The sequence below is a fragment of the Spodoptera frugiperda genome, chromosome 2, assembly GCF_023101765.2.
Source record: "Spodoptera frugiperda isolate SF20-4 chromosome 2, AGI-APGP_CSIRO_Sfru_2.0, whole genome shotgun sequence".
NCBI classification, from domain to species: Eukaryota; Metazoa; Arthropoda; class Insecta; order Lepidoptera; family Noctuidae; genus Spodoptera; species Spodoptera frugiperda.
The window spans coordinates 10,721,926-10,738,291 of record NC_064213.1 but is presented as its reverse complement, the minus strand read 5'-3'; the positions used below and the strand labels follow the sequence as shown (position 1 = coordinate 10,738,291).

General features: G+C 42.4%; 1 protein-coding gene across 1 annotated transcript in view; it reads right to left on the bottom strand.

Annotated features, from left to right (window-relative positions):
- Positions 1-16,366, bottom strand: part of LOC118269196 (titin) — an 81,660-nt gene that overhangs the window by 30,551 nt on the left and 34,743 nt on the right. Inside the window, 5 exon segments of the mRNA XM_050699089.1 lie at positions 693-1,062; positions 1,479-1,696; positions 2,461-3,583; positions 3,672-8,347; positions 8,350-10,050. Of these exon segments, the coding sequence (XP_050555046.1) occupies positions 693-1,062; positions 1,479-1,696; positions 2,461-3,583; positions 3,672-8,347; positions 8,350-10,050 (8,088 nt within the window).

The window sequence follows — 16,366 nt, the reverse complement described above, 5'->3', positions numbered from 1 at the left end:
TATTTGTATCTTCTTAACCCAAAACATAATTCCAACAAGTTATTGGAAACGTCTGTCCGAGTTTACGAAGCTAACAATATGCGTCTCCGTCTAGTACGACAACAATAAGCTGTCGGCGTCGCCTTGTGCCGCGTGAACAATGGTCCATGTTGTCGTGGAGCCGTAGGGTTTCACTTTCTATTGTCGACACTTTGTCAATATTACAACAAAAAAATATCGTGAAATTTAAGCAATGTCGCAACACTCTGAAACACTGGAGGTTCGCTCCGTTTCCCTTCATTAGACCGACGCAAGCGCGTTGCTACTGTTGCCTCACTGCTCTTGTATAAGAACTTCTATAACTCTCACGAGTCATGTCAGTTTACAGAGTACTTCATGCAGTTACATGTTTTACTCCATTTCATAACATAACGCATAATGATTTGAATACTCCTGAAAATTCCGATGTAAAATCGCTCCAAACAAACTTGACCTCAGCATCGCATGATTTCATTTCAACACATCTAGTTCATAAACGGTAGTAACTTTTGTTGGTTATTTAAAATCTATTATGTTGATAGAGGTAAATGCTGTGGTCAAGGTTGTTGCGGTGATTCATTTCTAGTCCGTCAATGAACAGTTACAAAATGTGCTCTCATTATTAAACGCTAGTGATGTAGTTACATAGAGTTACAATTTTATTGTATACTCACTTGCACTCTTGATGTATTTCTCTGTCAGTGACTTCACGGAGCTCTGCCTGACGGTCTTCTTGTCATCTGTCCTCTCTATCCTCTCCCTCCTCTCTTGCGTCCTATCTCCCTTCTTCTCTACTTTCTCCACTCGTCGTTGCATCCTCTCTGATTTGTCCTCTCTTCTATCTTTGGAAGTGTCAATAATTTCCTCCCTCGCCTGTCGGCTCCTATCTCCTATGATCTCCTCTCGTCTGCTCTCGATGCGTCTGGTTTCTCCTACGATTTCTTCGCGTCTGTTAGTGCTTCTCTCAGTGATGTCTTCCACCCTGGTGTCGGAGACTCGGCGGTCACTGTGAGTGAATTGGTCGATGGCGGCGCGATCTTCCCTCTACAGGAGATACAATAAATATTTGATCGTGAGATTAGATAAGTGCATACTTTGTATTTATTATTGTTGTTATCAGAACACTCGGATGACAATACATATCTGGCATTCCTCAGATAGTGGATCATTTTAATTTTAGAAAACGGAAACATGACATACTTGTAATAACTAAAGAGTTTAGTAGGATTCACAAACAGCTCACAAACCAATTTAAATTAATGTAATTTTTTACTGTGGATTATGATTCATACCATATTCACAATTGGAAAGACATTGACATAACATTACTAGCTGTACTCAGTTCAGGAATTATTGATCAGTATAATACGATTACCCAAAGTAATCGCATGACTGCTCTAAGAAAATAATCAGGCGCTGCGTACAGTATGAATGCTCTAAATATTTAGTCAGGCACTTACACCGTGTGCTTCCTTCAAGGTGGTGCCGGTGTCTCCTCCGAACTTCTTGGTGGTGGTGATAGCAGCGAGCCCGTGGATGCGAGAGGGGGGCTCCCCCTGGCCCTGCAGCAGACGCTCCAGGTCCTCAGGCTCCGTGGAGTAAGCAGTCACGGAGACTGTTCCCTCGGGCTCACCTCCATTGCGGGAGTGATACTCCTGACGTATCACCGTGCCCTTGACTGCGTCAGAACAAACATTTATAAATTTTCGCAAATAAAATATAACGTTATCGGATAAACATAATATGGGTCCACAGCAACACGTGTGATGTGTACAATATTATTCATCGAGCAATAATTTCATCCTGAATGAGTACGTTGTGAAGACGTTGCAATTGCAAATGAATTACTGATACAGTGCATTACATTTTTAATCTTGTTTACAGTCAGTTTGTGACATATGTAGTAAACACACAAAATAAACGAACCACGATAACGAAAGCCACTTTGTCACATAGAAAGAAAGAATATGTTTATTTATGCTGCTATGTATAAAATAGTATGACACATGAAGTAGGGCTAACCTTGTCTCTATACCTTAATGGCACTTATTTCACACAAACTAATCGAAGCTGTAGGAGTAAACAGTCGTACGTGTACTGTACCAGTGTAACTGTATGCTGTGTAGTGTGTACCAGCGAGTCGGCGTCACATTCAGCTGAGCCAACATTTGCTTTGTGAACAATTATCATGATTCAGATGTAATTCTCAGTACTCAGTGTTATTGTACTGTGAGAGTCTACTTGCAAACTGACTGAAAATTTACTTGAAAAATATAGAGTATGTGACGTCATGTATTTTTTTTACTAGCGTCTGTAAACTTCTACTAGATGAGATCCAAACGCGATGTACTAATACAACCATAGCATTGAACCAAGTCATGCGTGAGTTTAGTCTATTTATTGTAAAATAACTGAATACTGTAGTAGCAAGCATATGCTTACCTTGGTAGTTAGAAGCGCCGTTCCTTAGCGCCCTAATGCCGAACAGCGGCTTGCCGTCGGCGTCCAGCGGCCCCGGGCCGTAGCTGGACGTGATCACGTCGATAGGTTTCGTGATGGCCTTGGAAGGGCTGGGAGCTCTGTATTTTGGTTTCTCTTCAATCTTCTTGCTACTGAATGTTCTGGTCTCCGAGCTAATCTTCTTGAGGTTCCTGTTCGTCACCCACGACGGCTTTTCTTCTTGGACTTGCTTTTGAGGTATTTTCTTCTCTATTTCGTAGACAGTTTTTATGATGGTTTCTTTTTTAGACGGTTCCGATCTTGTCTGCTTTTGTGAAGGACTTGGCGTACGTTCGTAAATTCGCTCTGGACTATGTGCCTTTCTTTCAGGACTCTGTCGCTTTTCTGGTGACGGAGACCTTTTATTGGTTCCATTCAGTTGGACCACCTCAATCACATCCCGAGACACAACTTTGTCTGTGAAGTTCTTAGCAGTCGAGTATTCTTCCACAATCTTGTGTTCTGTATGTTTCACTGTCCGCTGCTTTTCTTCGGCTGTCTTCTTTGACTTCGCTTCGGCAAACCTGATCTTGTCTGCTTCACTCAGACCCACTTTCTTCATGTAGGCTGATGCATACTCATTGAAACGGTTTTGCTTTGGTTTCGGTGCAGCAGTTTTGCTAGGAGAACGGGTTCGAGTCTTTTTGTCTGGGCTGGGTTGGCGGACAGGACTCTTAGATTTCGGTACAGACTTGGAGGTGGGTTTTTCTGGACTGTGTGGTCTCGGGCGCCTGTCGCTCAGGGCATGGTTTGGTTCCTTGGAGTGCCCGTTAAGCACTGGTTGTACCTGTTCCCTAGGCTGAACGCGTTCGGGAATAGTTCTTTGAGGTGTTTTGGCGTGGCGGTCAGGAGAAGTGTGTTTGTGTGGTGTGGCTTTTGGAGCATGCCGTTCTGGTGATTTCGTGTGTTGGCGCTCAGGAGACCTAAGCTTTTGAGTAGTTACGGTCTGTCTCGTAGTTTTAGTATATGTGTTAGTATCGGTGTGTTCAGTTTCCAGCTTCTTCTTAGCAATGCGAATCTGAGATCTGATGCGTCGCCTCTGCTCGTAACCAACGACCTTTTCCAACTGAAAATTAGAATTAGTCAGTAAAGTATAAATATAAAATGGAAACGTAAATAATGATTATGAGCATGCAAATCTTGTGCTTACTGACCATTTGTTCCAGGAGGTCCAGGTCGAAGATATCTTCTATGCAGGGGTGTTCGACGCTGCGTCGCCGCTCGCTGCTTGCTGTCGACCTTTCCACACTAGTCCTACGAAGCTCTACACCGAACTTCCCACTTCCACGTCGACTGCTGACTTCAGTATCTTCAACCACTTTGGTCTCTTCTTTAATTTGACTGGTCTTTGTTGGTCTCAGATATCCGGGGATTTTATCGGGCTTTTCAGCCTCTGGACGTTGCCTCGGAGATTCAGCTCTCTGAGAGTCGGATACTGGGTATCGAGACACAACAGTTTTGGTAGTGGTTGTGGTTTCAATGGTTTGACGCAGTGGAGATTTAGATCTTGGAACGTCTGCAGGTTGCACATTCAAACGGGATGGACTGCTGCGTGGTTTATCGTCATCTGATTGAGGGTAGCGTGGTCGAGTCATGGTACCACTTGTTGGTCGATCCTTCTGTGGGTGTCCTACTTCGCTGTCTACATCGGTTACATTAGGAGATTCATCTTCGGCAGAAGGATGTAAAACAGTAGTAGAGTCGGTTTTTGGAGATTTCTTTATTACACCGATATCGGTCAACTTGGTAGCTTTAACCTGAGAAATTTCTTTTGGTTTTTGTGTCGTTGTTGCAATATTTTCAAATAGAGCCTTAGCTTTCTTCACAGCTTCACTACTGCGGAGAGTAGTTATTTTAACAGCAGGCGTCCTTTCGTTAGGCTTGATATTTGGGCTGCTGTAGTCCTTGGTCTTTGGAAGAGATGATGTAGTTTCTTTTGGTTTAATTTTCTCATCACGTTGGTTTGGCAAACTTTTGTCAGTGACATCTATATCTTCTGTGATTGTAGTTCGCTCTATGTATTGCTCGTCATCGTCAACATCTGTAACAATTTTCCGCATAATCTTTTCGTGTTGTTCCTTAATTTTTTTATCCTTTTCTTCGACCTCATGCGATTCTGTCAAGAATTGCTCAGCTGTTTTAACAAACTTATGTACTTTGTCAGAGACGCTAAGCAAACAGTCATCGCTCTTTAAGGAGTCATCAACGTTACTCAAGTCAGGACGTTCCACTCGTTGAGGAGTTGGTTTAACTTTCGGCGTCTTGACGTTTTCTGCGGTTTCTACGAACAAGTGTGCCTTGTCATGTACACTAAGTTTGGTGTAGTCATCTTGATACACAGTATTTTTGTCGTACTCGTCTGTGACCCTGCGTGCTGGACTCTTACTCTCCCTTGTATCCTGCGGTCCTTTGGCAAACTTGTTAACTTTCTCCGACACTGATAGCAAACACTCATCAGATTTCAACTTATTGTCAATAAAATCAGAATGAACTCTTTTTTCAGTCTCCTTGAAGGCAGTGGTAGTATCCTTTGACTTGTTTATTGTATTGACACCTTTTGTGAATCTCGATACCTTGTCTGTGACACTAAGGAGACTTTCGTCTTCCTCTGTGACGATGTCGACGTCGGTTTTTCTGACAAATAGTTCGTCATCTTCACAAATTTCAACGATATCATCAACAATAGACTCTGCTTCATGGATTGTGTGATGTGTTCTCCTGCGGAATTCATCATCAGGCTCACTTACTTCGTCAGGATAGCGCGGAGTGCCAATATCCTCTGCAAAGTTGACCGGTGTAGGACAGATACGATCTGGTGAATTCTCTCGAGATGACTTAGATTGTTCCACGTCAACAATAATATCATCTTCATCGGTCGAAGTATTTAATGTTGTAGCTGACTTGGGTTTGGTTGGCAGTTTTGAATGCGGTTCTTTAATAGAAGATTTTGTAGTTTTTAATGTTGATTTAGTCGACATGTCACTCACTTGTATTTCTGGTTTTGACTTCATCCTCTGAGGTGACATTTTCTTTGTCTTTATAGTGAGGTCGCTGCTAGTGCGCATAACTTTTGTATCGTTATCTTTCCTAGTCGGAATTGTGCTTTCTCTAATGCCTTTTGGAGTTGGAGCGCGTCTTGTCTCTGGCTCATTGGGACGACCTGTTGGTGACGGAATAGACTTCGTTGTAGTTTTACTGGCATTTGTTGTTCGAGTGAAACTATTTTGTTTTGTAACAGAACTTATATTAGTGGACTTCTTTATATCAGTTACTGTCTTGTCTACTTTACTGATATTTAAGGTAGCAGGTGTTGGTTTCCTAGTCAAATGCGAGGGTATCTGTTCTTTAGGCTTAATTCCACTAGGTTTTGAAATCTGTGGTGATTGCGGCCTTTCCGTTGACGAGATAGGCTTTTTTGGTGAAACACTTCTAGGTTTGGTTGGAGATTGTGGGCTCTTGTCTACTTTAGTAGGTGTAGCGAGTCCCGACGGTTTCTTAGTGGGAGAAACCGTCCTAGTCGTTTGTTTGGTAGGCACTTTCTGATCTTTAGGTTTTTCATCTTGTAGTTTCACAGGACGTGTATATTTTTTAGTCACTGTGCAGTTCTCTGTAATTTCAGTGACATCCTCAGATATAGATTCATCGTCTGTTTCTGTATGTGTAGTTATGTCAATGTCTTGTAAACTGGTTGTTGTTTTACCAGGGCTCAATTCTCGGCTGGGTGACCGTTCTTTGCGCTCTGGCGACAGTTTCCTGACAGGTTTCTGGACTCTATCCAAAATTTCGTGTTCTTTCTCCGACGTAATAAAATCTGTACTTATTTCTGTAACTTTCGTGGTCTTCTTTGTTGGAGAAGGAGTACGAAGTTGTCTTGGTTCTTCAGGTTGATGCAGATGACCAGGTTGGAATTTTGACGGTTCGCGAGAAGTGTGTCGAGATGGCGATTCGGAAGATCTTGGCAGTGGATGCCTTTCTCCGACATTTGTGATAACAATTTCTTCTGTAGTAGTTGTCGTTTTCAAATTAGATGACGTGTTGTAATTTGGTTTTCTATCGGGGCTAGAGCTTGAACGATGTGGAATTTGCGGAGTTGTATTATCATCCGATATTTTTGTTGGGCTGTCTTTAGGTAAAGATGGTTTACTCTTTGAAATATCAGGATGATGATTGATAGGCAATTCTTTGATAGGGCTTCCAGGAGTAGGCTTGGAACTATCCAAAGGTTTAGAAGGACTTCTTGTTGGAGACGTTCTGGAACGGTGTAAAATGGATTGATCTTTTTCCGTGACTTGTGTCGTAGTAGTCTTTTTAATATCCTTTGAGGTGACAGTGGTTCCTAAATAACAAGAATCTTTTGTATCCTGAACTATTACTGGTTTTCTTACAGGAGAAGTTTCCTTAGGAAGCCTATCGCTTGTATGTCTATCAGGACTAGCTCGAGGTGAAAAATCATCATGTTTGGGAACGTTGTTTGGACGTAGGTTGCGAGGTTTATTATTTGGTGCACTATCAATTGTAAGAGAAGTCGTTTCCTCATAATCTTCCGACACTTTCCTAATGCTGGCGGAGGTTTTTCTCATGTAGCCTGGGGTATCCGGGCTTGGCTTAGAAGGAGAATTTTCTCGAGGTTTTTTATCAGTCGGTTCTGGATGTCGCTGCTTGCGATCAGGACTTTCATGTTTCTTGTATGAATTATCTGTGGACTGTTTAGATGGTGAATGCGGTCGGGGATGGTCGTGTGGTCGTTCAACAGTCTCTATCTTGCGACTTTCCGTGATATCTTTAGTCATAGATAAGGTATCCTGTTTATAAACGTGAGATGAAGTCGATTTCATATAGCCAGGTGTTTTCTCTGAACTAGGTTTCATTCTGGTTGGTGATGGTTCTTTTTTATAAACATCTTGTTTTTCAGGACTTGTCTTTTTTGGTGCGATTTCATCTTTTGATGGTTTACGCTGGGGACCAGCAGGCTCGGTAAGTTTAGATGGTGAACTAGAACGAGGGTGATCTTTTAGTTCAGTTGTCTGCCTGACAGGTGACTCTGACGAACGGTGTGAAACATGTTTTTCTGTTGTTTTGAGTGACGTTGTTTTTTCTATATCCGTTGACGTAACATCAGATTTTGATGTGACGGATTTGGTAGTTTTCATGTAACTGGGCACTTTATCATGTTTGGTCGGGGAGTCATCATTTGGATATTCATCAGGACAAGTTTTCTCTGGGCTGGATCTAAGATTTGACGGCTTTTCTCGGCTGTCTGTCTTCCTATCTGGACTGCGATTTGTAGATTTCGGACTCTTTCGTGTAGGTGATTCAGTTTCACGAGGACTTTTTGTTTTAACTGTGTCAGTCGTAACACTTTCTTGCGAATCTACAGTTGAAATGGTGTCGTACTCAGTCACAGAAGTAACTGTTGTCCTTTGACCAGTTCTTGAAGGAGATGAGTCCTTTGGTTTTTTCTCAGGACTTGCTCTCATAGTTTTATCGTGACTCGGTTTACGGTCTGGGCTTTTATCAGAAGGATATGAATGTTTTGCTGGAGTAACAGTCTTAGGTGTTTGACGTGTAGGTAAATCTGAAGGCTGGAAATATTGTTCTGGTCGGTCACCGTCTGAAGGAGCCTCTTCTACGTCCTCAATGGTAGATGAGGAGTCGTATTCGACTACCATAGATGTTGTCGTTTTTGTGTAATTAGGCCTGGAAGGTGATTTTTCTTTTGTGTATTCCTCGTAATCCGGATTAGTTTTGGATGGAATATTTTTATTGACGCTGGGTTTACGTTCTGGGCTCTTATCAGATGGTTGCCCGGGTTTTAGTGGTTTATCTGACACATTTTTTTTGTTGGGGATTCTGAAGAGCGTGTTGATATCTTTTCTTTAGTCGAAATGTCATTTTTAGTAGTAATGGTGGTTTCGACAAAGTCTTGAGTTACTGAAATCGAGTCTGTCAGGTATCTGTCTTCGGGTTTTTTAATCGTTGGTTTTCTATCGGGACTCTGTCTAGTTCTAGTAGTCTCATGAACTACTGAATTATCACCAACTGACATCGGTGATTTTCGTTCAGGACTTTGTCTAGGAGAAGGAACCGTTTTGGTGCCAAGTTTTTTAACCTCTTCCGTATCTTTGATAGTAACATCACTCTTTAGAACATTTTTCTCTTTAGTTATAATATCTTGTAGCTTGGTTGGGGAGGTGTCTCTAGGCGTTTTAGATTTTTTGTCATCTAACTTGTCAACATGGGTAGTTGTCATCTGAACAATATTTTGTTGTTCGTGAGTTATGAAATCAGTAACATCAGTTTTGGTTCTAGTTGGTTTCTTTCCTGATGGGTATTCGAAAGGAGTTTCTTTTAGAGCAGGGCTCCGACAAGGAGAACTCAGGTTTGTTTCCGGTTCCTTTAAGTAAGAAGTTTTCTTGGTCGTGACAGTAGTTGTAGTGGTATCATCCATCATGCCAAGGATCTTGCGACAACGATCTTCATAAGTTTCTCTGCGTTCTAGTGGTGGCTTTTGTTTGCCAGTGGGAGCGTCAGGATCAGGACTCTCTGGGTGATCTTTTTTCACTATTTTATGATCAGGAAATTCTTCCGTTGGCGACACTCTAAAACTAGATGGTGGCTTTTCGATTGGAGAAGCTTGTGTTATCTCAGTTGAAGGTTTCTTCAATGAACTTTTTCTTGGCAGAGAGTCCTTCGGCGGAGATACGCGCTTTTCCGGAGAAGGTGACCTACAAGGTATTTTAGTGGGAGATTGAGGTCTATTAACACTGAGACTTTCAGGTCTCTTGTAAGTAGTAGTGGTTTTATCCACTACGTTCGTTTCCGAATAAATTTCTTGCGCATCCAAGTCAGTAACAACAGTTTTTTCGTTTCGTGGAGAACTGAAGTATACAAAGCCGCTCACTGAAGTAGTTGGCGAGCTTTGTCCAGTTGATGGTTCCGTGTCAGTTTGTTTAGGTTTCCGAGTGGGGCTCGAGGATGGAGTAATCAACCGCCTCGGATGTTCTTTAGTGACACTTTTATTTATCTCTTCGGTCTTTTGTTCTGTAGAAATAAAATCAGTTGTGTGTTTAAATTTAGAATCTTTTGTAGGAGATTTTACCGGAGATACACTTTCGCGAGGTAACTTCTTTGTTGGGGAACTTGGCTGACTCGGCGTTTTCTTGGGAGACTTCGCACGACGCGTCAATGAATCATATTTATCGTCTTCAGTTGTTACGACTGTAGTCCTAACAACCTCCGTGTCGACCACATCATATGGCTTTTTCTTGTCATAAGTTCCATATTTTGCTGGAGATGGTTCTCTTGGCGATTTTTTTTCAGGAGAAGTATCTTTATCTTTCGGATACTTTGTAATTATTTCTTCATTTGTTGTTAATTGTGTGGTGTCGACTTGGTTATATTGATCAGTAAACGTGACATGCTCCTCGGGAGAAGGAGACCTCTTCCTTGAAGGTGTGTCGTCATGGAAGTCAGGTGTACCTTTAGTAGGACTCTTTTTTGAGATTGTCTCTTTAGGTGTCGGTCGTTCAGGACCTAAGGGTGAGTACTTCGAATCATTAATTTCAGTTTTTTCAGATCGAGTGTACATTTTTGTTTCCTCGTCAATGAACTTATAATGATCTTCTTTGACTTTTGTAGTAGTTTTTGAAAGATTTTGAGGTTTGCGTTCTGGACTTTGTGAAGGTACTTGTTTTGTTGGTGATGTTGTACCTTTCAAGTTGTCTGATGGTTTGCTGGCAGAAGTTGGTCTCATGTAACCTGGTTTTCTATCAGGACTTACACTTCCTCTTTTGGGTGAAATATCATCAGTAGCAGGAACGGTTGATTGAGGTTTGCGATCTGGACTTTCACCAGGTCTTACTTTAGTTTCCGAAGGATGAGGCCGAGAAGGTGAAGTATTTCTGGGTAAATCGGAGGTAGAGCCTGGTTGACCATCATAAGGTTGTTTGCGTTCTGGAATTTGACCTGGTTTAGTAAATGAATCCTTAGGGGCATTTTCTGGTGTTCGTGAACGTGGATGTGTAGGAGAACCACTACGATCTAGAGGACGACTTGGAGAACTGGTCCTTGGATAGTTATCAGTGGGAGATGTTTTATGAGATGGTTTCCTCTCAGGGCTAGCTCGTGGTCGCGTTGGAGATTGATCATTCTTCAGAGGGCGGGTCGGTGAACTGGTTCCAGGATATTTATCGGTCGGGCTTGCTCTCTGTGGCAGTTTCCTGTCAGGACTCGTTCGTGGTCGCGTTGGAGATTCCTCACGATCCACAGGACGTGGCGTTTTCCTCTCAGGGCTAAGACGTGGTCGCGTTGGAGATTCCTCACGGTCCAGAGGGCGAGTCGGTGAACTGGTTCTAGGATAGTTATCAGTTGGAGTTGCGTTCTGTGGTGGTTTTCTCTCAGGGCTCGCTCGTGGTCGCGTTGGAGATTCACCGCGATCCAGAGGACGAGTTGGGGAACTAGTTTTAGGATATTTATCGGTCGGAGTTGCTTTGTGTGGCAGTTTCCTGTCGGGGCTCGCCCGTGGTTGTGTTGGAGATCCATCACGATCCAGTGGACGAGATGGCGAACCAGTTCTAGGATAGTTATCTGTGGGAGATCCTCTATATGTTGGTTTCCTATCTGGGCTCACACTAGGTCTGAAAGCCAAGTTTTGAGGCCGTTTTTCAGGGCTGACGCTTGGTCTCTGACGATGGTCTTGGGGTTTTCGCTCTGGGCTATAACCAGGTCTGGTTGGAGAACGTCCAGTTGGGGGTCTTTTGTCTTCAGGGGTAGTATTTTTGTGCGTTTTAATTTCAGTTACAGAATGTGTGGAATGTGTTGTGGAATGTTTATCAATTACTGTGCGAGTAGGTGAGGACCTATCAATTTTACTGGGACTTCCACCTCGGCTTGATGGCTTTCTGGTTACTTTATCAGGGCTTACACTACTCCTTAAAGAAGATGTACTCGATTTAAAGGTTTTACTACCCGGAGATGAAGCCCGAGTCGATGGTCGTGTAGTAGTTGGAGTATCAGCCCGCAGTGTGCTGGCCCACGCCTGGTGGGAAGGACTCCAATCATTACTGATTTTCTTTTGAGGAAAATCAGTTTGATATGTGGTTTGGTAACGATCAGTGCTAGTTTTCCTCTCTACAGTTTCTTCTACTTTGTTTTCTTTCTTAATATGATGGATCTTCTCTTCAGTATTTTTAGTTTCTTGATGTATGTAATCTTTTGGTTGAAGTGGACGATCATCATTGCGCTTTATAGTGTCTTGATTATTATCACGTGGCTCAGTTGTTTGAGGGTGATCACGATGTGGTGTAAGCGACTCAGGGCGTTCCTTCTGTGGTGCCTGAGTGCCTGGACGGTCACTACGCGGTGTTAACGTATCTGTTTTAGTATCACGCGTTACTGTTTCACTTTGGTCGTTGGTAACGTATTGGCGGTGGTGGGTCTGATTCGTACGATGCTGGCGTTGTACGTAATCATTGTTATCAGTAACTTCTTGAGTAACTTTAGTCACGTGACGAGTTGTTTGTGAGTAGTTATCATCAGCGTTAGAATGATCCACAACTCTTTTGTTTATTTTGGATTCGTAACGTTTTACATCCGAATAATCTTCATTGTCTTTTGTGTAATCTGCGATTTGTTTTTTGAAATCATAATCATCCACATTCCTTTGAGAATCAACGATGTCAGTAACGCGGTTGTCTGTTACGTGTCTAGTTGTTTTTGATGATTCTTTGACGTCAGATCGTTGTTGAGTGGAATAGGATTTATTTTCCCTTACTTGGTAGGATTGCTCAGAGCGGGTGCTTTGTACTGGGGCCCGAAATTCTCTCTTGGTGCTAGTCACACGAGTTCCGTCAGGCAGGCACCGCGTCTCTACGATCACTCTGGTGTTGTTATCAGGGTAGTCGATCTTTCTAGATACGAGCTCTCCGGTCTCGTAATCATTTCTGCTCACATTTTGTTCGCAGTTATTGTTCTTCACGCTGTGTTCATAATTGTTCCTCGTGATATTTTGTTCGTAGTCATTTCTGTTCACATGCTGCTGGTACTCATTCTTTCTCACATTTTGTTCGTAATCATTCTTCGTGCTTTGATCGTAGTCATTAGTTTTTATAATTTGTCTTCTTGTTACAGAGGAAACGTCCTCATTGCGGTTAGTATCGTAACTTGGTAGGTCATAGTCGTCGTTAGTCAAATATGGCACTGTGTCATGTCTTGTTGAAGACATTTGCTGGAACTTGGAGGAAGATGTGGAGGAGCTGGTGGTGGACGAAATCTGAGTCCCGTCGTCAGTGTTGCGCACGACATACTCGCGCGCCGCCGTGTTGGACGAGGTCTGGTTCCGCTTCAGACTGCTGTGGTCGTCGTGGTACTCCGTGACAGCTTCCTTGTGGTGGTCGATGGCCGCGAACTGGCCTTTCCCGCCGTCCACGTCGTACCGGCCCTCGATGTTGGCGTGCACGGACTTGACGTGCGTGTGCCCGTCGTCTGTGGTCTTGTTCTCCGACTCCACATTCCAGCCGGCGTTCGACAGCGCCTTCAGATCTGTAAAAATTAATCATTTCAATGTCTGACCACACACCACGCACACCGTTACCGGTTAATAAGCGTTAGTTCGGTTAAGGTAAAGTTATGGCTTTATCGTGCAGACACCTTGGCCGCGGTACGTGAACTCCTTGGGTGGGGAGCCAGCGTCGCGGACCTCCTTGCTCTTCATGGACTGGAAGGTCTGGTCCGCGAATGACTTGACGTGGCCCTGCGCAGCACTGAACTCACTACCTGTTGAATTCGGGCACATCTGCGCTAACTTGTGGTCTTTTACAAGAAAAGTAAGGAGACTACATACATATGTAGCAGTCAAGACATAAAATATACATATACATGAGATACAATATAAAACAAGTCATTGGACATGTGACGTCACAACGTACAATAAGGACTGTACTACATTTTTACCAGTTGGTATGTTACAAAACAAATCCAAGATGAATATAACGTCACCACGTTGCATTGAAGCTGTTTCTTCTCTCTCACGACACTGCCCAGTGGTACAGCGTCTGGCGTACTGGTACTGCCTAAGTATTCAGTACTGAACTAGAGCTGATGTTACCTTTCCCATCCCTGGTGGGTTCGGGCGAGTACAGGTCCCGCAGCCGCTCCTCCCGCAGGCGGTACATGTGCGCGCGGATCTCTTTCTTGCGAGAGAAGTCCTCCGTCTGCTGCCACTGGAATCATCAGATGATTTATGTTAGTAATGTATTATTTACAATCTATGTTTGTTATTATAGAGGTATTATTGAATTTAGAAATTATCATCATCATCTAGTAAGTGCCCACTGGCGAAAAATGATCTTATCTCATACGGAAAATGTTTAAGAAAAGGTATTAATCACGCTTGCTCAACGCGAGTTGACATCATCAATAACAAATCTAAAACAAAACTCAAGAATACAAAACAGTTGGTATAATAGCGCCTTTCTCTTTACATATAGACAATATTTGTTGAAAAACATTGCTATGAGTTTCCGTCAGGCGCACAGAAACGCCACGGTGTAGGTATCCATTGTTATGTTATGTTAGTACTTGGTATGTATAGTTATTTATGTTTTATTATAAGTATGATATATCATAGTACACTTACCATGCGGCGCAGTAAGTCTTCGTCGCGGATCAACGACACGTCGCCTTCTGACATTCTGGAAATAAAAAAAAAATAACTTTAAGCACCTTGTTTAAGTTTCAACATTACATCAAAGAGATCGGCTATTAGATATTATAGGATTGATTAAGAACTCTAGAAGTAGGTCATATCGTGATAATTTATTTTACCCAGAGGAACAACAGTTGTATTTTTACGAGCTAGTGCTCTCACGAGTAAGTATCGAGAGATCCACAACTATTACAAGCAAGCAAACAGATATCTGTCAGTTGTCACACTGTAAACACAAACAAATGACTGTCACTGAAAAATATCTAATTGCAGTTCGCGTATTGTTTTAATACTCAGACCGCCTAATAAGATCGCAAATGTAAACATCGCAGGAACATGACATATTCCATCTACTTGTTCAATATGAACCTATTTGAAAATAGTAAATAACTGACATAAGGTAAACCATTCTCTCGGGCGCCTGCGCAAGGTCCCATCGATCCTGTATCGCTGACCTATTGATATTTGTTCCTAAACTGGAAGCACTTCGTGATCGGAGCGATGACATTCTATTCAAGGAGTCGCAATATCTAGGTTCGACTAAATACTAGGCGCACGTACATGGCGCTACTCGTAAAATTATGACAACATGCTTGTAACCTAAATAGCTTGTTCAGGAAACCATAATAGCTTTAATTGAGTAGAATCTTCGACCAGACACTAATGAAAAGTGATGACTTAATCTGCGGCTGACATTGCGTCTGCAGTCTACAACGTTAAGATTTGATTACTATTTATGTATTACGTAGAACGGGTTATTATTTGATGTCTTTTGGTATGTGTGTGAGGAGTATAGAAACAATATTTCGAGGACTGTAGTTTATTTGCAATTAAATAATATCTGTTATCCGTATCCACGGGCCCTGCTGTGTGACGCAATATGCACGAAGGCTGGCTAAGCACATTGTAATTGTCGCCCAAAAACTATTTTTTATTGGTCTGTCTCTAAAGTCTATTTCGAAGGTCGAATGCTGTGAGTTTTCAACACATATACCATATACCTACACATATGATCCGAAGTACAATGTATGCAAATCATTGCAATACACATAAAGAAATACATCTTCATGTATGTATACGTATATTTGTAGGTACGTATATGTATGAGTATATCAATTACTACTAAAGTGATCGCTAAATGAAGTGGTATGAATCTCGGCGCAAAGTCACTATGGTCACGGTAACGCATGCGCAGTGCAATTGTCGGACCTTGAGGACACAATTAGTGGCTGTGCAGACACGTCACTCACTCATTGCCGGATTTATGGAGCACTCCGAGGAACGAACGAATGTAATGTCAGGGATGCGAGCACAACTTGCACATGCACTATAGGTGCCATGGCTTTCATCGAGACGATATTATAATTCAATAGCAATATACTGGAAAAATATAACGTCATTGGATGTAGGACAGTGTCAATAATGCCAACATAGACACAGAACATAAGAACATCTAGTCCTCGACAGAATGGATAGAAGTTCCCCTGTGTAATTCGTGATTACTTGATACTTTGTTATTGGCAAATCAGCAAATTGGTACTTTTGTAAGCGAGAATACAAATGGCTCGGACATAAATGTCATGTAACATTGACACGGCACATAGTTGGGACTAGAGCATTTGTCGTGAGCCATCTGTCAGCCCAGCCTCGATCCTCGCGCCAGATGGCCGCTGGCCCAAAGCCCCGCCATATAAGGCCCACACACTCGCCACCCCGGCGCCCTTGTCCCTCTTACACCATCGTATAAGGAGACAACAACAAGAATAAGTTCGTATTGAAGTATTTTATTTCATTTTTAGTTACATGTCCCACTTACTGAGGTCAGTCAGTCGCCAGTTCTCGATGTTAATTATGCTGGTAATCATTAATCCTTTTAATTAGGTACAAGATATCTGATACCTTTGCAACGATACATATATGGGATTCTAATAAAGCGCAAACACTGAGATACAAGGTACCCTGAATACAAAACAATGAATCGAGAGTATCTGCGACCCGCGTCTTAATAATTCCGTGAAATTATAAAGAGTTATTCGCAGCTGCAAGAAATGCATGACTAAATAAACCGGCGTAACGCATGACTGCTCTAAGAAAATAATCAGGCGCTGCGTACAGTATGAATGCTCTAAATATTTAGTCAGGCAC